At 39.0% G+C, this 23,411-nt stretch overlaps 2 protein-coding genes across 3 annotated transcripts; one reads left to right on the top strand and one right to left on the bottom strand.

Moving 5' to 3' along the window:
- Positions 1-797: 797 nt before the first annotated feature.
- On the top strand, positions 798-10,564 carry tmem54 (transmembrane protein 54). The gene is made up of 6 exons (XM_002940024.5): positions 798-922; positions 5,534-5,727; positions 6,994-7,053; positions 7,134-7,322; positions 7,735-7,857; positions 9,324-10,564. The coding sequence occupies exons 1-6, from the start codon at positions 910-912 to the stop codon at positions 9,408-9,410; spliced, it is 666 nt and encodes a 221-aa protein (XP_002940070.3). The 5' UTR covers positions 798-909; the 3' UTR covers positions 9,411-10,564.
- Positions 10,094-22,467, bottom strand: hpca (hippocalcin). 2 transcript variants are annotated; one of them, XM_012957127.3, is made up of 4 exons: positions 22,326-22,467; positions 16,702-17,082; positions 14,857-14,962; positions 10,094-11,804 (listed from the first exon to the last, which is right to left on the bottom strand). In XM_012957127.3, the coding sequence occupies exons 1-4, from the start codon at positions 22,443-22,445 to the stop codon at positions 11,707-11,709; spliced, it is 705 nt and encodes a 234-aa protein (XP_012812581.2). In that variant the 5' UTR covers positions 22,446-22,467; the 3' UTR covers positions 10,094-11,706.
- Between the last annotated feature and the right edge of the window lie 944 nt (positions 22,468-23,411).

The raw sequence follows: 23,411 nt of genomic DNA on the forward strand, positions 1-23,411 counted from the left end.
TTCAGTTATTGTGATGACTTCTTTCCAATATTCTTTCAGTACATCGCAGTGGTACCAAATGTGGCTGTAAGTGCCTTGTTGTTGAAGGCATCTCCAGCAGCAGTCTTGGGCTGTAGGAAACATTTGTTTCAGTCGGGTTGGGGTATAATACCATCGAGTGGTTAATTTGAATGTTGCTGTAAAAAGAAACATTTTATTGGGTGGTTTGGGTACTGATACTGGCAGAGGCGGGCCACCTCGACCCTTGAGACATCAACCCTGGTAAGCCCTGCACCCCCCAGTCTGACCCTGATGCCGCCCCCTCGTGTTTAGGGGGGCGAGAGTGCAGAAAGCGCAATTCTGATTTCAAAATCGGGATTTCGGCTCCTTAAGCTACCAGGAGCGGCTTTTTGTTGCCCCTGGTAACTTGCTGGGCACTGCCACCTGGGATAAGTTTCTCATGGCAGTAGCACCACTGTACCTATCTATCTATCTATCTATCTACCTATCTGTCTATGGTCTGTCTGTATCTATCTATCTATCTATCTATCTATTTCTATCCAATCTACCTTGATCTATCTATCCTCTATTTCTGTTTTTATAGAAACATTTTTAAGTATTAAAAATACATGTAAATCTGAGGCTTTGCTTGCAATATAAAGATAGCCCCAATCTTTATGTGGAACTGTAATGCACAAGCTTATTCAGGTAGTTAAAAATTAGGAGACGTGCCAGATGTATTTGCAGTCAGTCTAAACTATGTGAGTTTTGTGAGTCATCTCCCTGGGCGGCGCACTTTGCCTCACCTGCTGAGAGTTGGTTCCTCCCGGGGGAGGACTAAGCTGAAATACCTTTTAAGCTGGGAAGCAGCAAACTGAAATGTAGGAATCAGCCGTGAATGGGAACTGGAGAAGACAAAACATAAACACCATGTGCGGGCCCAGTAAGTACACTGCTGTCACCGGGGGTGGGTATGAAAGATCAAAATGATGGTGCTCCCACACTCGATAGACAGTGGAATGGTCTCTCATGTTACTCTGAAACACAGAGGAAGGGCAAAGCCTATGCAGGTACTGAGAGGATCAGTGAACAGTGACAATTCATCAGAAGACGTAGTTGTTTCATTCGGTACTGGCCATACACTTTTCATATTATAACTCCTCACTCTAGGCTGGATAAAATTGGAGTAGATTTATGGATTTATGCAGGGTTGTCTCCTGAGGATGAAGTTCATTATTGTGGTGAAGTAATAAACCAGTTTCAAATAACTTAGGACCAACCAGTTTATCTAGTTCCCTGAGTCAGTACTCAAGATGGCATGGTTTCACAGACTGCCCAAGTTTCAAAGTAATGTGTGTGGGTTTGACTCCAGTTTCTCTTTTCCTTAGCTTAGTGTGGGGCTGCCATTGCTGCTGCTTTTCTTTCTGTTTGATAACATTGGCACTATAAGTCTCATTTATTAAGCTCAGAGTAGGGTGCAAAGTGAAAAAAAATGGGCACAAAGTTCAGAATGTAGCTAAAGTAGGTGAATATTGGTGCATCAGGCAGAGGGGCAAATAAGGGAAATTTCTTGCATGGGGGAATGGAGGGGTTACCAGTGGTGCAGAGGGTTGGGATGAGTGGGGGCCCTGACTTGGGCACATTCACGTTTAGCCTGGCACAGTCTTCATTAGAGGCTGTCAGCATGTGGCATTCCCTTGAATGTCTCCTAGCCTGTCATTCAAACACACAAGCTCAGGTCCATACTGGGATTCAGAATAGACCCTGTTATTACAAGTACCTGGAGACCCAAACAGTCCTCCACCAGTGTAATAAATAGTGACTGTGGCATCTTACAGTAGCCCCCCTGGCATTCGAACATTCACAGGGCTCCAGCTCATGTGGTATGTAATGAGCTCATTTTAGTTATTTTTACTGGCTGAGCAAGTAACATACCAACAATGAACAAACCCTAAGTTACTGGGTATTTTTACTTAGTTCAATCCCCCATTTAAGGCCCACAATTTGGTAGTCTGCACTTAGAGGCAGGGTTGGACTGGGGCTTCCACCCTGGGGCCCCCCACACCCCCCTGGGGGCCCCGCTACCTGCATACACACCACCATCCACATCTTGCTTAGGGTAAGCTCCAACTTTAATTACTTATACAATTCAAATTAGTGATTTTTGAAACAATAATGTATTTGAAAAGTACTTCCTTTGCAAAATGTAAACATCCCTTAAAAAATAATGCTGCACTATTTTTCTCTAGCATTTTTGATGGTATGAAAAGAAACGTTTTGCAAAAATGTAATATCAGACATTAGCTCTGAGAAGTACTATTTTGTCAAGTGAGAAATTTCCATTTTAGCAACTAAATCACTAAATTGGTAGGAATGTAACTTAAGGGCAAGCAGGACCTATGACTGCTGAGGCATTTTCAATATATGTATATGAAAAATTTCTTATTCCCAAAGTTTAGTGGGCCTAAAATAATTTTGAATTGGGCCTCGTGACTTCTAGTCAAGCCACGTGTCTTAATGAAATAATGAAGGCAATTTTTTAATGTAGTGCCTGACAGGTCAGGACTGGCAGTCTGTGGATTCTGGCAAATGTCGGAGGGACTGCTATAAGATGCCAAAGACAGTCGCTATTTATTGGGCTGCTGGGGGGCTGTTTGGGCCTCTATCTACTTGAAATGCCAGGGAATATTCTGAGTCCCAGTCCAGACCTGGACCTTTCTGGATAAGGGGTCTTTTGGATCTTTGTACCTTAAGTCTACTAGAAGGTCATTTGAACATTAAGCAAAGGTTAATGTCAGTAAGATAAGTATCATTTTATTTTGATGTATGTTGTTTGTCTTACATGTTTAAAGGAAAAATAAAGTCAAAGTCACTTGGGGGTGCCAAAATGTTAGGCACCCCCAAGTGACTTTGACCGCCTACCTTTTACCCCGGGCTGGTGCCCCTGTGAGGAAGGAACAGCACCAGCCCGGGGTAGCTGCCGGCGCTTCCTTGCTGCTGATTCGCTGCGCGCGCATGCGCAGTAGAGTGAAAAGCCGAACTTAAATGTTAAAGTCGGCTTTTCACTCTACTGCGCATGCGCCCACCGCTGGCACTCAGGAAAAGGAAGCGAGGAAGACGGAAGCGCTGCGCTCCAGGTGCCCCGGGCTGGTGCTGTTTTCTCCTAACAGGGGCACCAGCCCGGGGTACGAGGTAAGCGGTTAAAGTCACTTGGGGGTGCCTAACATTTTGGCACCCCCAAGTGACTTTGAATTTCGTTTCCCTTTAAAACCAATAAAACATTACCTAGAAAAAAAATTAAAATAATAGGATTGTTTTGCTTTTAATACTGATTAGTTCTATCTTACTTGGGATCATGTACAAGGGACTGTTTTAATATTACAGAGAAAAAGGAAATCATTTTTAAAAATGTTAATTATTTGATTAAAATGGAGCCCATGGCAGATAGCCTTCCTAATTTGGAACTTTCTGGAAAACGGGTTTCCAGATAATGGATTTTATACCTGTACCTGAGAAATATACTATATGCCAAGAGCATCCATTTGCATTCTGTCAAATGATATCCAGTTTTTTTAAAACCCCATATCCTCAGCTGGAACTCTCAGGAAAATTTTTCGTTCTTGACACCGGTCCCTGCTGCAAGAAAGGTTGGGGACCACTGATCTAAAGGACCAATATTGGCAGCTGAAATCAGCCCACCTTTAATCTCTCTAAAATGCCTTTCTACAAGCAACAAAGGGAATCGCCAGTGGAAAGGCCGACGCGTTGCTTCAGTTTTCCGAAGTTGCTCGAAGTTTCCTCCTGCAGGCAACTTCACATGGCTTTGGAAAACCAAAGAAATGTGTATGCCTTTCCATATAATTTTAATAAAGAGCCCACTCGGAAATGAACTGCATCAACACACTGTCTCTGCCCAATGGGATTATCTAATAACTTGGTCTAGAAGTGCAGAGTTGGAAGCTTTTATCAGCATGTGTATAGCCACCTTTAGTTTCACAGTTATTTTGACTTTTCATTCTATTTTATGATATTAAGAGACAATTATTTTAAACATTACATCAAGCAACAAAAATAAAAGTTATCTGTGTGGTTACATATTAGAATTATTAGATTTATTCTTCTCATTTTACCATTTCCTTTCTAAACCTCAACTCAGTGTAAAGAGTGACATTTATTCAGTAGGATGGATACATTTTTCTTTCCTTCAGTCAGCAGATCCAAACCAAGATGACCCTAAAGTCACTGCCCCTAACCAGTGAATGCTATTATCTGTATGACAACAAACCATTTGTTAATAATTACAGTCTGTATCTCCATGAGACCCTGAAACTACCCAAGATATATATATATATATATATAATGCTATGCAAATGTAAACCCAAAATACATTTTCCTCAATGAAAGAAATATTAATTTCAAACAACATTCAAATGTAGGCAAACTACAGATTTTCAGTGTTTTAATGTCATTTGTAAAAATAACTGCTGTATCTGCCAGTCCCTTTCTGTTTTCTGCCATGGTGGTTCTGACTTTTTAAACAACAGTGTATCAGAAGCCAGCTGATTAACAAACTTGTATAGTATACAAAAGTGTGTAAGTATACAAAGCTGACCTACTAAATTATTTGAAGAGACAGAATGCAGAAAGGAACAAATACTGCTTTGATCTGCAATTACATTTTCAACTAACTTTAAAACCATTGGAAATGTTGAATTAATTTATATTGGAGAGTTGCTAAGAATGTAATTTTTCTAAGCAGAGCAACATCAGAACAGGTATGTTTTCCTTTTTAATGTATATCTTCCTATCTCTTTCTGACCATGCAGTTACCAGCAGGTGGCACCCTTATTACAAAATTTACTAGATCAACAGTTGATAAAAGCAAACAAAAATAATGAATTGTTCAGAAGAGCATCCTGAGCAACTTCACATTTTTTTCAAATAACGTTTATATATGCAAACCAGTATTCCAAGGAAGGAAATTGAGTTTTCCTACATCTATTTTTATTTTATATTTCATTTCCTACATGTCATTTTTGAGCATGTACTAGGATACAAGGTTACCCTTCTCCTATCTCAACAAATTTAATACCAAAGACAACCAGTCCAGAACCAGTAATTAGCAACAGTCCCTCCCTAATAAAATATATTACCATCAGGGTATGGAGGATTCAGTTATAAAGTAGGCATAGAATATAGGCAATAGTTAAATGCTGGGTATAAATTGTATGCATACCTAAACAATAGTATGAATGTATGTCAAATATGTCCAATTTGTAGTGTATAGTGATAATAGCGCTTGTAGTTAGTGTTTTTTATGGCGCGATTAAAGTAGATGAGGTGTCATTTACAAGTTAGTTGACTACAGTGGAGCAGGAAAAAATATGGATTTTGGTCTATTTGATGCTATGTAAGGGGTCTGTGCATTTCGTGGGACCTGTGCATTACTTGATGACTTGACAAGGATGGAGTAAACAAGGGAAAAAGGGAAAGCTTGTACAGCAGTTTATTTTATACCTCTCCTTTCTCTAATGATCCCCTAATTTTCTTACAGAGGAAATGGACCCTGCAAGGTTTGGGAAATTTCTGATGAAACTTGGCCTGATTTTAATTGTCATCGGACACCTCAATTTCATAATCGGCGCTATTGTGCATGGATTGGTATTGAGACACTTGGCCCAGCTGCAAGACGCTGTGGCCATGCAGTATTCTGTGGCCAATATCACTGCTGTGGTATCAACGATATTAGTAGGTGAACCTTAAGTGCATATTTGTGTGTTTTTACAGATATAACATGTTAATTACAATTATAATACCAGGTGTTTGTAGACTAAACCTTGCAAAACAGCTTATGTATCATGCACATGATATTAAGCAAAAACATATACGTGTGCCAGAAATCTACAATTTAGCAGACTGGCTCTATAGCAATTTTTGGATCATTTATTTTGGTGTAAGTCATTATCACACTCTTGCATTTTAATAAACAGATTCCATAGTCTCATGGACAGTTTGAATACATTATTACTGGTAAACACATTACTTATTGCCTGTGTCACACCATTACTACTCAGCACTAGGTGGTGCATTTTGCCTTACATAAAGAGAAAAGCATATTTTTCAGCCTACAAAATGAAAGAATATTGAAAACTCTGCAAAAGATCTTTCAGTTAACATACAGTTTTTCCCAAACTGTGGGGATAGGGAGCCCCAAAGCTATCAATGGAGGGTCCAGCCTGAAGGCCAGTAAGGGTGAGATTTGAGGAGAACACTTACTTAATGCTAGGGATGCACCGGATCCAGGATTTGGTTTGCGATTTGGCCTTTTTTTTTAGCATGGATCCTTAAAATGATGTAATCACATAAACAAAGAAGTTGAAAATGATTCACCGCAATCGGTTTTCTTTAATCCTTCCGTTCCTAATTTACATATACAAATTTGGATTAAGTTCGATATTCGGCTGAATCTTTCACTAAGGATTCGGGTTTGGCCAAATCCCAAAATAATGGCTTCGGTGCATTCCTACTTGATGCCCTAGATAAAGTTTATAAGCTTGAATTTAGAGTTTACTGATGTATTGTGGTCATTTAGGTTTTAGTTTATTTATTTATTTAGTTTTGCATACAAGCAAGTAGGGATGCACCTAACCCACTTTTTTGGGTTCGGCCGAACCCCTGAACCCACCCTGACAGATTCTGCAGAATCCCAAACCGAATCCGAATTAGCATATGCTAATTAGGATCAGAAGGGGTTAAAAAAAATTCCCCCTGACCATTTAACCCTTTCCAAATGCTAATTAGGATTCAGATTCGGTTTGGCCGGGACTGTGGATTTGGCCGAAACTGAATCCTTCAAAAAAAGCCTGGATTCGGTCCGAATCCCGAACCAAATCTGGGATTCGGTGCATCCCTACAAGCAAGTAAAAATATGAAATCATGATCTATTCACTTTGTATCATTATATTGTAATTCTATGTAAAAGGCAGCCTACTCATACATATTTTTGTACCTTAGAGTATCACATGTGGAATAACTGCTATTGTCCTATCCCGGTACCTGGAACATGTACCTTTGGTAAGACCAAGATATCCCCTCCATAATGCTGTTTGTTTTCCATTCCCTTGCATATAATGAACTTATGTCTTGTCTTCTAGCGCTGGACGGTGTTAGTACTTGGTATAATTAATGCAATCCTTTCTGTGGCCTGTGTGGTGGATCTGGTCGTGTCAGTTATCATCACAGTGGGGAATAAAGGTCGCACCCTTTTGTCATCATGTGCCTTCACCAACGTGGAGTTCATTCAGATCTCATATGATTGTCCCTTTGATCCTACAAGAATCTATGTAAGTGGGGTAAACCAGAGACAGTCAAAGTCCTTCCAACTAACGCTAAGGCACCCATTCCGATTGAAAGAAAGGAGGTTCCATCTAAATATTTGGAAAGCATTTTTAGCTGTGAGAGCTGTGAAGTTGTGGAATTCTCTCCCTCAATCAGTGGTACTGGCTGATACATTAGATAGCTTCAAGAAGGGGTTGGATGGCTTTTTAGCAAGTGAGGGAATACAGGGTTATGGGCAATAACTGTTAGTACAAACAGAGACACTTTTAATTGAAATAAGACACTGTTGGGAGGGAAAATAGAGGGCAGTGGGTGGAGACTTTTGTCTGTTGGGGGCAGGGGGGGGTCATTTCTCCTTTAAACAATCTGGGTAATGTTCTGCACACATACACCTTTCTCCCTTTTGTATGTTGACAGAGCACCACTCTTTGTCTGTGGGTAATCTCTATTCTACTGGATGGTGCTGAAGTTGTGTTCAGTGTACGTTGCTTTCTTGCTGTGTCCAAGCTGATGGACATTAGATTCTGCCACAAAAGACAGGTGAGTAGTAATCTATTGGTAGGGGCAAGGCTGTTTAAGGGAGGATTTGCCATGACTTAAAGGAACAGTAACGCTAAAAATGAAAGTGTATTAAAGTATTTAAAATATAATGTACTGTTACCCTGTGCAGGTAAAGTTGTGTATTTGCTAAAGTAACAGTACTATAGCTTATATAAATAAGCTGCTGTGTAGCCATGGGGGCAGCCATTCAACCTGGAAAAAAGGCACAGGTTACATAGCAGATAACAGATAAGCTCTGTAGAATATAATGGGGCTTTATCGGTTATCTGCTATGTGCCTGTGCCTTTTCTCCTTTGAATGGCTGCCCCCATGGCTACACAGCAGCTTTGTTTATATAAATTATAGTAGTCTTTCTGAGGCAAACACACCAGCTGTACCAGCACAGGGCAACAGTACATAATATCGTAATTATTTTTATACACTTTCATTTTTTGGTGTTACTGTCCTTTAACTTTTAGTTTTACCCAACATCACTGAAAAATAGTTAAAAAAGCTTTTTAAACCATTTGAACTGTCTGCTAGCAAATAGTTACTGTAAATGATGCACAAATAAGCCAAGCCCAAGCAAGACATGACCTCTGGAAAAGGTAGGGGCAGTCATGCTGTTACAACTTAAAACATATAATCATTTAACATGTGTGCAAACCTGTTTTCGTCTTTGTAATGTGAATATGAACACTTCTTGCACCATGAAATTCCTCTTTGTAAGTTGCCTTTTAGTTTTTATCTTTAATTTTTGATATATTTTTGGTGGGCTTTAGAAAGGCAGCTTTTAGGGATGTTTCCATAGTTTGGGTCACCATACTTTGTCTACTAAAATATTGTTTAAATATTAAATTAACCCAGTGGAATTGTTGTCTTGAGTAAGGGTTAATTGTAGTTTAGTTGGGATCAAATAAAAGTTACTGTATTATTACAGAAAAAAGGAAATCATTTTTTTTAAATTTGAATTATTTGAATGTTGTATATGTTAAAAAAAAAACAAAATAAAGACATTATTAAAAAATATATATATATATATTTGATTAAAATGGAGCCTATGGAAGATGGCCTTTCCACAATTCTGAGCTTTCTGGATAACAGGTTTCCAGATAATGGATCACATACCTGTATTGTCTTCATCTTCTGAAATTCTAAACTTTTTGTTTTTCTTATCTGTAACAATGAAACAATTGTATATAAGGGTAATAGCTGTAGATACCTGTATATACATGTAAGCCTTGTTGTTTTATAATTAGTGATAAGTGAGGCCTGGGTGCCAACTACAACTAGAAAAAAAGGTCTGGTGGGAAAAGGATGTACTAGTGTCTAAAGTGTCATATGATGTAGTTGCTGATGTGAATTTTTACTGTCTGTTGTTTTGATGTATAGAATGTGCCAGTTTACTAACATTTTTCTTTTACATAAATAAGTTTGGTCTCATGTGTTATTCATCTTCTCTGTAGGACAAGTTTCGTATTCACCAGAAAGATGATGTAAGCACAGAGCAGGATGCTCTGAATGAAGAGGCTGAGTGCATTGTAATGTTGTGACAAGAACTAGGCAGTAACATGGGCTGTGTACATATATACAGGTTTAGTATATAAAAGTCATGTACTAGATGGTAGAACAGTCCTTTAAAGAACGCAAATAAGTGATGCTTCAAAGCAGATGATCTCACAATTGTGTACCATCAGTTTCCAGAGAAATCAAACTGCTACTGTTTTGCAATTCAAGTACAGCAGCATGGTTGCACTGTACAAAGAAAGCAAACAAGCCATTAAGGTACCATTAAATATATTCTGTTCTTCACATAATAGGATCCAGTCATTATACACAACAAGGACTTAAATCTGGCCCTCATAGATGAGGTAGATGTGGCTGGGTTTCAGTCTGAAGATTAAAAAGGGATTTTGGGTCAAATGCTTATTTGCTATGCTGAATACTGTCTGTACTATAGATCTATAATTGTGTAATAAGATGCTGTGGCCTGAAGAGAGGAAGGCATGGTTTGCAATCCACAGGTGATGATTCACCTTTAGTTCTGTTATTCTGAAGGGCACAGAATTTTGCAGTGAATGATACAGAAGGTGTTCCAGTATGATGTGATACTTTGCAGTGCATTGATGGTTTGTAAAAGATATGTCTCGGCAAATGTAAATTTTAAGGGTAAGCTGTAGATCAGGGGTAAGAAGTTTTTACACTGTTCAAGGTGTTACAAAAGACAGTACTCACGCACTCTTACAAGACTTTATTCCTGTTAGAAAATCATATAGCGCAGTGTTAGATTTACTGTGCTGTGATTGTTTCAAAGGGTGATACTGCAATATATATTGTGAAGTAGCATAATACAGAAGAACACTAAGTACAGGTTGTCAATACATACAAAGTATGCAATTTTAACCCCCCCAAACTCTACTGGGGTGTCTGACCTGTACCACAACTCTACTGCTCATATGGGCTGTGTCCAGTTAATAATATAGTTAGTGCACAAACATAGTATATAATATTAGGCCCCAAAAAAGTCTTGGCAGTGCTAGAGGCCCATTTGATACTCATGCAGACTAACGGAACCATGCTACTGATCCACTGCACAGACCTTGAAATCAGAACTGTGTTTGCCAAATAGATAATTCCATTCAGGCATATGTACATACCAAATGAAAATTTACAGTGGTGAATAAATTTATAAATGCAACACTTAAAACAAGTACGTGTCCGTGTGGTGCCTCTCTTGATGTCCTACCTAGGAATACTCAAATCCAAAAACTACAGAAGAAGGACTGCACATAATGCAACTTCATGTATTCAGAGCATCAGCATATGTCCAACTTAATAACTTATATACCTGTGTATATTGTCTTTATAGACATGTGCATGGGCCTATATATATGTGGCTATATGGAAATAGAATAGGTCTATACCAAAGAGACATTGCTCATCAAAGAATAAACTGATCTAGCAAAATAACCACACCACTTCCTGAGATTGCATATTCTTAAACTTGTACTGTTGAAGGGGGCAGAGTCCTAAAGTTAGTAATTTTTGTACAGACAACAAAAGGCCTGTTAACACAATAAAAATATAGTTGCATACGCCTTTATATGCATTAAAAGCACAGTGCGTAGGTGCAAGAAATAAATATATATATAGAAACATGTGCAAATAATTGCTCAGACTCCTGGCAGCGGAGGGTTAACTACACATAGAATTTCTGGGCAGCTTCTTCTAATTGAGCATTAACAGCTTGTGCTGTAATTAGTAGGATGAGGCAAGATCAGAATATTTCTCATATAGCTTCCATTCAAAACACTTCTCTCCTTCAAATGAGGAAAGCTGAATTGATTGAGAACAGTGCAGAACCAGATATTTTATGCTAAGAAAGCCTCTTAACGACGTCCCTAATGGATTTACTAAATGGAATGTGCATAGTTATTCCCTGCATTAGTGCTACCAAACTAGGTCTCAGTTAAAAACTGCCACCTGCTCCACAGAACCAGGGCCAAACATAATGCTGCTTTTCGCCTCCTAAATGGCAGCATATATATATAATTTGCTTTTTTATTATTATTATTCTTTTTAATACATTGAGTGTTCCAGTTCATTAGCATTGAGTTTTTCCCAATTCCTGAGTGCTTATATACCCCATGCACCCTTTGTTACTTAATAGCATATATAAAATTAGATTTAAAGAAATAAATATAGGGAAGAGGATTCACAGGTTGGCAGTGCATTCATGTCCATCTAATGCCCAGGAGAACTCTGGGACAATCAGCTGTGCAGAGGGAGGGGATCACTCCTTGGCGCATTTGCAGGAAGAAGTTACATTTTTCCCATGATAATGATGTGTTAAAATTGAGAAGCTGTACTAGGGTCACACTGCAGTAAACGCACAATGGATGGGTCACTCTTGGCACCTTTAATAAATTCCTCTAGAGAAAGCTTGCCTAAAAAAAGAGACCAAAAGAGAGAAGGATGAGAATGGATTGAGTTTGCAACGGTAATTTGTTAATGGAAATATTCTAACTGTGAATATACAATATCTCTGCCCGTATCTAACAGTTCCTAGAAACCAGTTCCCTCCATACAGAACACTACATGTATGCTCTACCCCACAGCAGAGTGGACACTACCCAGTTCCCCCACAAACAGTTCCATGGTATGCTTTCACTAAAGACCAGTTTTTTAAAGATTTGGATATGACCAAATTCATCACTTTAACTAAATCCAAACCCTTAATGACATGTGATATGCTTTGGACAACTGACAACACCATTGTTTTTTCTATGGATTTGGTGCAACCCTGCAAACTACAGCCATTAGAACTCCCAGATTTCTTAGATATATGAGAACATCTTAAGGACTAAGAGTTTGACACAACTCTTCAAAAATATACTCTTTTTATTTGATTCAAAAGTTTGCCCAGTACCTTTTTTATACTATAAAGGGTTTCCATCTTGTAGATGTGTAAAGAGCCATTAGTAACGGTGGCCCTTAATGTACAGATATTGCTGTATACCCAACAAATTGATTATTCTGCATATAGCTCATTATCATTAAAGGCCATGTGACATTGCCCTAACAGAAGAGTGCTATATTGGAGATATGCTTGTTTGTAGAAAAGACTGGTTGTCAGACATTTGTTATCACAACATTAGTTATACATGCACAGATATTGTTGTTTGAATGGAGGACACAACCAAAGTTATTTTATCTGCCTGATCACAGAAACAATCACTTTCCATGGCACAATATCTGTCCCGACTATTTGAACATACACAATAAGATAAATATATGAAAACTTGATAATCTGATAATTTCTGTTTGGCCACCTTTGTATTTGAAGCCTGTTAATCTCTAGTAATAATAATATTCTAATTAGCTTTTCTCTTATCTGATGTACAAATGTGAGCTCAAATTTAGTAGTAGTCCGAACAGTCCTCTGCCTCCCCTTTCTCTGTGGTTTCTGCCTCCAACCTCATTAAAGGAGAATGCAAGTTAAAATCTAAAAAGCATACTGCCCAATAGTCCTCCTATTGTTTAGTAAAAACACCACACTTTTGGCTCACCTAATCAAATATTTACTCAGTCACACTTACGTCACATTTTCTAGAACAGGCAGCCATCTCTAAAAAGGTTTTCTTCCTTCCTTTCCTTCCTTGCTTCATACTGCACATGTGTTTCATTACCTCCCCCCCTCCCCTCTGCCAGATCCGCTTCTGATTGGCTGGTGGGCATGTGTAGCTCAGAACAGGAGACAGGATCAAGTTACACACATGCTCAGAGAATAGGAAGGCTGCCGCTGGCAGCCTACAGGAAGGACAGAGAGATTTCAGTGATGTCACTGGAGTCTTCACACTGCTGTAGGCTGCCAGCACCATATCTCAGAGAAGCAAGCAGGGATCTGGGAATTTAGATATGCAGTAAGTACTTAAAAAGAATGCCTTTAGACTTACCTTTCATTTATATTAACTTTTCATTGTCCTTTAAAATGTAGTTACCAAGGGCCTATATAATGGTGCCTAATGCTCCTCCTAGTGCATGGTCATTTAACTTGTAAGCTGTGACTCCGCTCATTTAATCAAACCATTGCTGCTGTATCCCAAATCCACTGTAAGTAATGAAGAAGGGGCTGAGGGGAGGTTTTGCCTTAAGACTATTTTCAAACCTGGAACATGTTTCTGTAAATACTTATTCAAAGTGCTGGCACATGCTGCTCTACTTGGGTATTCAGGTCGTTCTCTGTTGTTTTAATCTGTACAGTACTCAACCATAGCAGCACAACTGTTTACAACTTTTTACCATTCTTCCATCACTTCCAGACTTTTCTCAGCTCAGTATGCTACAGTATGAGCTGTAGTGACCCAGCCCATTCTACACCTTACTTAACCTGGACCCTTTCCATTTACATCATCTCATGACAAAGAAGCTCCATTTTTATTTTTTTTAACTTGCTTCCCAGATGCCAGTGCAGATATACAGAGTAAACCAATATCCCCCACCCATAGCATGCACTGTTCTCAGTTTGATCAGTAAGGGAGCCACTAGAATGACAGGTTTTATGTAAAAGTGCAGATGGAACGTTTCATTTTTATTTGGGAAACTTTCAAACAACATCTGTTTCCACAAATTTCTCTGTCACAAATTTCAACTGTCACCTTACAGACCTACAAAGACCTGTGCTTGACCACCCTGCCTCCACTCATATGCAAGCAGTTTACTTTATTAAACAGAAAGGCAGAGGAGTAAGTTACTCCTGGGAACAATGTCAAACAAGGTCTGTGGCTCATTACAGCCTACGGGGAATTGTAGCTGCACATAAGCTCTATCCCTTACAATCTTTTTCCCTCTACATATGCAAAGTACCACACAACCCCCTCTTTCCTCATGATACAACAGCCTTCAGGCACTATAGTTTCTACACTATTTCTCCTTTTCAGTACAATGCTTTCCTTCTAGACAACCCCCCACCCACAGTACCCTTCACATTAAGATTTTTCTCTACCTAATGAACAATTTCAGTGCGATTCAACAAATCCATTAAATTATCATAAGGTTAGTGGGCACCACATCTAGTGATTTTTTTTATCCGTCATTGGTCAGAAAATTGATCAGACAGGTTTGAAAATGTAATGAAATTTGCCCATTGTCCAACTGTTTGCACGACCAAGCAAGTAGTTTCCTAGCTTCACTCGAAATGGTAATTTTTGTGGATGGTTGTGGATGGACTTTTAAATTGTTTCAGAATAAGCTTGGTCCTACAATAACTAAAAGGTCTTTTAAAAATCTTAAGGTGTATGGCCAGCTTTAAAGTAAAACAGTCCTACAGGTAAAGCAACAACCCCCTATTCTATTTATACCTAGTATATTAATTCTCCAATCAGTATAATTTCTGAGTTTTTCCAGGATAAGTGCCTTTAAATCAATCGTGCAGCACAGATTGTGACCTACCCACTCTTTTTTAAGCTCAATGTTACTGCAACTCCCACCACTTCTTACCATCGTTATTTGTGTCCATCTGTCGGAAGATTTTCTCTGTGCGTTTCTCTGGAGTAGACTCATCTTCTGGCATCTTCATTACTGAGGAAACCATCTTATATATTGCCTGGGAAAAGAACCAAAAATTAACAGCTACAAATCTTATTGGTTAAAAAATGGTAACACTGGTTGGAGCCAGAATCTGAAGATTTGTTGATAAGTGGTAACATTTCCTTTTGTCTTTCAAAAAAATGCTGTGTGGGAGACACAATGAACCACAAATAGAAATCTTGTGCCTTGCCAGTTGTCTTTACACTAACTGGAAGTGGTTGTTGCAGCTCAGCGACATCAATGGCAGGCATTGTAGAGCTGTGGGCCACGACTTTTTGGAACTACTTTCCATGTTCCAACAGCTACTGGATATTGCAGCATGTGAGGTAAAATTCCCAACACCAAGTAGCAAATATTCCATTCAGCAGAGTAAAATGGCTAACTTAATAACATAAATGCAGTAAATTATAGCACAGGATAAGCAATTACCGTTCTCCATTCTAGTGCTGTTTGAGCAATGAAAGCAATGATAGCTATGGGCTGTTACAATTATGTATTTATTGATGCTAATGAACACCAGCATATCCAACAGTAGTTTTAATGAGCAAAGCATTCATATTTATATATATGACTGAGATGCACCAAATCCAAGATTTTGTTAGGGATTTAGAAAAATGGTGGCTTTTCTTGTGCACTTGGAAAGCATTGCATATCAAACAGAAACTTATAGTGCAATGACAATAAATGTGACAGGCCTTACTTTAACATAGAATTTACTTTCAGGCTTTGCCAAGTACAAAGGTATAACAGGTCAACTTTCTCAGAAGCAACAAGGCTCTATCCCTTAATTTTCTTAGTTTCTCAGGTAAACCCACAGCAACCAATCAGATTCATATATATATATATATATATATTGCTATGCATTACTGCATGCTAGCAAAGTTGTATCTATGTTAAAGGATTAGGGGCACAGACCTTGAGTTTATTGAAGCAAATTTCTAAAATGCCTGGATACACTTATTAGTAACTGTAAGAACAGAATGACTGCCAGGCAAAAAAGCAGACAATCAGTGCTGACCAAAGTATACAAAAGCACTTTACCCTCCTTCTTCAAGTTGCCTGGTGGCCCTTTCTTTCCAGAATTTACTGATAAGTGACTTGTGACGCCATGGAATTTGAGCTGCATTGGATATGTTATAAATAGATACTGTACATGTTATGATCATTGGGCTTTAGTTGTTAGATATAAAATGTTGGCTCTCTGAACAAGATACCAGTTTATACAGAAAAGAAGAATTAAAATACTGGGTATAACCCAACTTAAGCAACAATGTTATAGTAGTATTTGTAGGTCTGCCTCCTCTGTATTTGTGTTATATTATAACAATACACCTCAAAAGCTGATAAATATAAACAAGGTAGGCGGTGATTTCATAAAGCATTATTTGTAGAATTATCTTTTTTACACTCTTTATGTACTAGCTATAGATGGCACCTGTGGTTATAGCACAGAGGAAAAGGTTTTTTACCTGCTGATGAGTTATACTGAGGTTAAGGACAGTACGGTTACAAAGTATACATTGTAGCTGCTACTTTGGTATTTCCTCACCATGTTCTAGTATGTGTATATTGGCAAGAAAGGCTGTAAACCTTGTGAGGGGCATGGTGCAAAGGAAAGCTCAATGAATGAGGTGTTCAGAGCGATCTTATAAAAGAGCTTGGATATGTGTGCATGTGGTTTATATAAATAATATTATTCAAGCAAGCTATAAATAGCACCCAGAGAAGGCATACAATCCTTTTCTATCAGGTTACCTGCACAATCTCCAGCATTTCCTCCCGGCTAATGTAGCCATTCCCATCCAGGTCATACATACTGAATGCCCACTTCAGTTTTTGTTCCAGCTTTCCCCGTGATGTAACACTTAGGGCAATAATAAACTCCCGGAAGTCAATGGTTCCATCCCCATTGGTATCGAAGGTGCGAAAGACGTGCTCTGCAAACTTGGAAGCATCTCCGTATGGAAAGAAGTTGGCATAGATCTTTTTAAATTCCTCCACGTTTAGAATGCCTGATGGACAGTCCTTTAAGAAGCCTTTATACCACTCTTGTAGCTCATGATCTGAAAATTCTGTGTTCTCTCTTAGATCCTGCAGCATCTCAGGGCGCAACTTGCTGTTCTGCTTCCCCATTTTCTACAGAGCCCAAATATAAAGGTTATGTTAGATACCCCCCAAAACAGCACCAAGGCAACTAATTAATGTAGTGTTTAAACATGAAGGGAAACCAAACGGAAAAACAGAAACATGGGAGGTTTGATTATGCTCTTTTTTAAAGCCTACTTCTACAGAATGCTAAATTTCTTTTTATAGGCTTCATAAGGGTTTCCTTATAAAACAGAATGATCCATATTAGGATTAACAGAATGGTATTTAAAGGGGTAGGGTCATCTTAAAAGTAACATTTTTATTATTATTATGTATGCAGCAATATTTGAAAATAATTTGCAATATGTTTTCGTTTTTTAAATGAATTTTTTATTTTGAAAATATTTATATTTGTCGTTTTACAACCCTGAAATTTCAACTGCTATCTAGTAACAAGATGACTGAACACTCATTGGCAATATTTTTTTTAGTCAATGTGGTCTATGACCCCCCCACAAAACAGATTTTTAGTTGCATAAGGAAAGGATAAGAATAATGAATAAAGACCAATTAAAAAGCATCTTAAAATAGCCCCATCAATAAAGCAATCACTAGGAGGAAAAAGTAATTGTTCTTAAAATTAAATTGTCTATAAATTACCTCAACTGATTGGTCAGGGGCTACACCACCTTATACTGTGGTCCACAAGCTAGGGGGTTGACTAGAAACTGTGCTTCTATCCACAGCCTGTATCAATTTTATGGCACATACAGATACACTATACGTCCAAAGGTTTATGGACCCCTCTCTAAATTACTGAACTTGCTTATTTAGGCCACATCCATCACGGCTTACGCAGGCACTATAACATCATACAATGACAATTCTTTGCTTCCTCCTTTGTGGTAACAGTTAAGAATAGGTGCCATTCTTGTTTCAGTAGGTTAACCCTGTGCACAAAGTAAGGTCCATACAAGCCTGCTGATGCATGGCAGGCCTGGTTCCCAATATCAGTGTTTAACATATGTATGGAAGCAAATCCCACCAACATTGTTGAACTAGGGTGTCCGGGGCCCACCAGGTGCTACCACCGCATGTACCCCACCCCAGTCGCTTCCACCCAGCACACCCCCCACGTGTGCAACATCGCTTCATGTTCCATTTACCATTGGTTGTGATCGGGAGTGGAGCACCCAAAGTCCCCAGCAGGTTTTTTCCTGGTGTCCTGTCTGACCCCGCCCACCAACAATGTTATACATCAGGGCTGTCCAACTGGCGGCCCCCTTCTGTGTGCCCCCCCACCTGTCTCTCTGCTGTGACTGCTTACCTTAAGGTTTAAATGTACTGAGGTATCAGTACTGAGATTAACTGGCCCCCTGCATGGTTCACACCTCAGATTCAGGCTGTAATCCCCTGTATTGTTTAAACATGTAATCCCCTAAATTGTTTACCCCCTGTAGTGTTCACACCTCAGGCTCAGACTGTAAACCCCACATTGTTCACACGTTCACACCTCAGCTGTAAGAGCAGTGCCAGCATTGTGTCACTGTATGTGGCCTGCCTGCCCTATGCACCAAATGGTTGGTGTAGGGAAGACACACCCCTAAATCCATATGACTCCTCCTCCCCTGTGGATAGCACAGCAACCCCCAGCACATAATTACGTACCTTAGGGACCATATAATGACTATTTCCAACTGCTAACAAACTCCCAGAACAAACCCCTGCCAGGTTTACCTCCCACAGGCAGCATATGGCAGGCAGAGTATGGCACACAAAGGCAGCATAAGAAAAGGCAGACTATGGCACACATGGGCAGCATAGGGAGTATGGCAGACACAGGCAGTATAGGGCAGGCAGATTATGACACAAACAAGCATCATAGGGCAGGCAGAATTATATGATGGAGATGAAGGAGGAGGCATATGGATTTAAATGTAAAGCCTACATTTGCCTACAATGTATATCAGTTGGGCATGCCTCCCCCACCCAAATGGCATCATATGTACTTCATATATCCCCTCTGTTTGCCAGCACCATCCCATTTTCCAAACCAAATAGCAGCTTTCACCCGGTGGCCATTTTTCCTCTTATCAGATACATTTAAATCTGCAAACAGCATACACACACACAGACCCTTATTCAGCATACATTTAATCAAGAATACAGGCTCACACAGGCACAACTGTCTTTGATAAAAGTTCTTCTTTGTTTGAGCTGAGCTCAGGAGAGCTGGTTGGGAGAAAAAAATTGAAGCAGACAGCTAGAGCTGAGTTTCTATGGGAACCAGCAAGGCCATCTCTTTACTGGCTGCTAGACTAGGAGGGCGTGTTTAGTAATCTGAGCTTAGAACAACTGAGCATGCCCAAAAGCCAACAGCCAAAGCAAATTCCTGAGGGAGGGGGCCGAGTGGGTTACAGGAGGAGAAGCAAATCTAAGTAATTAAGGGGATGCTGCAGCCTTACTATTAACCTCTGGACTACCAGTGTGGCAGGTATTGAAAGATTTCAAAGAGGCTGTTCACTGATTACATTTTTGTGTGTGGGGTTTACATGTCCTTTAAGGGTATGTCTTAATATGACATAATATAATTCTTCCACATATGGCGAATGGCGAATGCGTGCTTTACACGCTGCACTCCCCCCTCTATGACGAGCACTTGCGCATTCGGGGGTGGGAAGCAGCAGTGGGGGCGAGGTGGCCAGCCAGGTCGCCTGCCCGGCTTGGCCTGCCTCTGATCTCTACACCAACCATTCGGATTTTTGCTGCGCTACCACCATTAATGTGGGTATGGTCTTAAAAACTTTTGTGATAACATGGGTGTGGTTTGAAGTGATGCAGTTTTTTAAAAAAAGGGGAGTGGTCAAAACTGGCTTCCATTATCTGCCCTCCACCATGTAGGCTAGAAAAATTCTGGCCCTCGGTACCACAGAAGTTGGACAGCACTGTTATACATCTTATGGAAAGCCTTCCACTAGATATTTAGATGCATTTATAGCTGTAAAGGAAGAACTGACTTTATGTCCTTGGTTTTCGAATGAGATGTGGTGCAGGCAGGTCTTCACATGCTATTGGCTAAATTATGTATTTATAGGATTATTGTCAAAAAAATGATGAGGCTTCATTTAGTGCCTGCTCAGGAAAGCCCATTGTATTACACGTGTCTTAAACATACCCATAACACATTAAAGGGCATTTTTTTCAAATGTAATACTGTAAATTGTGTCAACCAGAAGGGCACTTTTTTTAGCATCATGAAATACTATGTGCTACACTTTTGAGCAGTCAAGGGTAACATCACTGCTCTATGACATAAAATAAGAACATGTCGGCTGCTTTCCTGCCTGTGACAAAGCATTCTGAAAAGTTTTAACACTGTGTATTATTTTGTACAATTTGTAAAAAAGATGTTTTTAAATACTCTGTGTTACGAGGGATGGATTATTAACAACCTAAAAATTGGTTGCTATGCTGTTTAAATTATGTCACCATAATCTCTGTTATTATTGTGTAATAAACAATATTGTACATTATTTGTAAATAGCAATGAATATACAAAGAAAACCCTCCTTAAATGTGAACTTTACTCCCTTCTTTAGTCTATATCCCATGCGAAAAAAAAAAAAAACCCTGCTCTAGGGCATTCTATGCCAAAGCTGTGCCTTTTTTAATGAAAGTAAAAATATGAAGTCACCTCTATAAACAGATAATCAGTGGCTTTATTTTATGTCATTATCCGGCTTGGGAATTAATCTTTCCAACTGCCTTACCGAGCACCGACACTACCCATTTAATACATGAGAGGACTAGGCATTAGAGAATCTGCGTTGATATTACATTAGGCAAATGATATTTAGGACCCCTGGTCCAAAGATGCTGATGTGTGCCTCTGTTATTTTGGAGACACGCATGTCAACTCCTCCCCACATACAAGGAGAATTCATTACTGGCTGGATGATCTCGGATTATCCTGGGGTATGTTGCAGCTGTTCGGAACAGCTGGCATGGGCAGCTTCTCTGTGGATACCAAACCCAGCAGATGTGACCTCTCACAGGACAGAGGATTTTCACCGAGGAAATGCTGCCTTCTCTTCAGCCTCATTGCAGGAATAATACTGCACAAACGGGGATGGTCACGCTGCACTATTAACCCTTTACTTCACTGAATAAGGGATGTCCCACTTAACACTGTATCCAGAGGAGAATCCTGGATAGGGTTGTGGATATAAATGTGCAGAGAATTGGCTGTGTGAATCTGGCCACCATTTCCTCAGCTAATTTTTTCCTAAAATCAGTTCAGTGGAAAATGAAATTGTCCCTTATCCCTAACTATAGCTGATTCACTCATTCAAAAGATAAATTGATGTGAATGCCTGTGTTTACCCAAGGCTAGTCAACTGATAAAAGAAGTGGCCATACATTGCTCTCTACACAGTCCATTAGCATCTAATGTCATTTTGTGCTTGTATCCATAACTAATATATATATATATATATATATACATACACACAAATACACATATATAAGCTTCATGCCTTATTAACCCACTGTACTGGTTATGCGGGGAGTGGATGATGACCATAACAATAAAATATTTATAAAAATGTAATAATTCCCCAGATACAAGACTCTGTCACATGAACTGTCATTTTTTGGTTATCTAACCTATGTTTTGTTACCAAACTTACAATAGGCAAAGATTAAAAAAAATTATATATATATATATATATAACACATATCTTTATATAATATTATATATATATATCTACAGATCCCAAACTTACAATAAGCACATATTTTAAATATATATACGTTTATATTTATTGAGAGAACAAGTAGCACAGTAGCACATGACATTAGCAACAACTTAGTAAAACACAGGGCATTAAGCCTATCCGGTATATACATATGCTCTGCAAGAATATTACCGTATCCCAGCGCCCTGTTCCCGGATGAAGCTGCGATGTTTCAGTGCCCCGGGGCACAGATATATAAGGAGTATATAAGAAGGAGATCTCCGTATCCACTCGACGCGACCGTTTTCTCCTCAGTACCAAGCGCTATGGTGCCCCGCTGTAGCCCTGGCTATCGCTGTGTCAGCAGCCGGTATTACCATCAAAGATTCCTCTGTTTCCCTCTGCTTCCCTGGAGCAGCTGAGAGGATTGTTCAGCTTACAGACTGGCCGGGACAAAGCACTTTCAAGAGGGGGAGGCTAATGTATATTATATAGAGTTTGGTATTCCAGTCACTGTGGATAAGGCACGACAAGAGAGTAGGAGCATATACTTACAAGATTACTATGAAAGGCAATGAATCTGTGTGTGAAGCTAGTTTTACAGAAAAATGATGTTGCAGGCATAAAAGACACCACCACCTGACGGATGAAATGGGTTGTTCCAGGTCTCAGCATTGGCTAAACGAATCCATAGACTGCAGGCAGGTAACGCTGCTTTAATTCATGTGTGAGAGTTGTGGGCTGGGCTGGTACCTGGTTGTGTTTAGGGGTGGGACTGAACAATACTACATCTTACATTTCATGCAATACTACAGCCTACATTTCCCAAACACAAAAAAATAAAGGGAACCAATGCTGACCCATCAGTGATTCTCAAGATGTAATGGAACATTAAAACAGTTACAAAAATAAATTTTAGATGAGAATCCCATTCTCTTATGTTAATTCAGGAAAGAGTTGCAACTCCCAGAAATCTTTTTAAATATTACATACAACATATACATTGCTGTAGAATAAATGTGTGAAACATACAGTATACATGCAAAAAATAACAACCAAGAGATTTATAAAATAAAGTAAAACCTTAATTTTACAGAGCGTGATTTTAGGTTTCCCCTGTTTTTACACCTTTTTTGTGGTCCCACCAATATATATATAATCTATAATGCAATTCCATGATTTTTTTATTTTCCCTGATTTTACTCCATTTTTCTTCCTGGTCCCCTGAAAAGCATAAAATGGAGGTTCTACTGTACACTCAGCCATATAGCTCTTAAAATGTAGTTGGAGAATAAAAGATATTATTATTACATTAAAAAAAAATCTTAGTTAATAAAGCACTATTTGGTTAAATATTCCCATATAATAAAAGGTTTATTGCTACCCAGTTAGTTCAATGCTTTATATTGAATACATCCGTAAGAAAGAGTAGACTCATTAAGATCTTTACAACGTTTTATTAACTGAATTATTATAAAGAATGATTTTGTTAAAAAATGATTTATAAACTAAAAGTGATATATATTTATTTTATATGTAATTTGAGTTCCAGTTGGATTGTGAGAGCAGTATGGTTGATCATCTTTCCATAGGTAGGCAGAATAATGTGGTAGCAGAGAAATGTGGCAAAGCCTGTTATAA

Source organism: Xenopus tropicalis, chromosome 2, assembly GCF_000004195.4.
Source record: "Xenopus tropicalis strain Nigerian chromosome 2, UCB_Xtro_10.0, whole genome shotgun sequence".
Lineage (NCBI taxonomy): Eukaryota > Metazoa > Chordata > Amphibia > Anura > Pipidae > Xenopus > Xenopus tropicalis.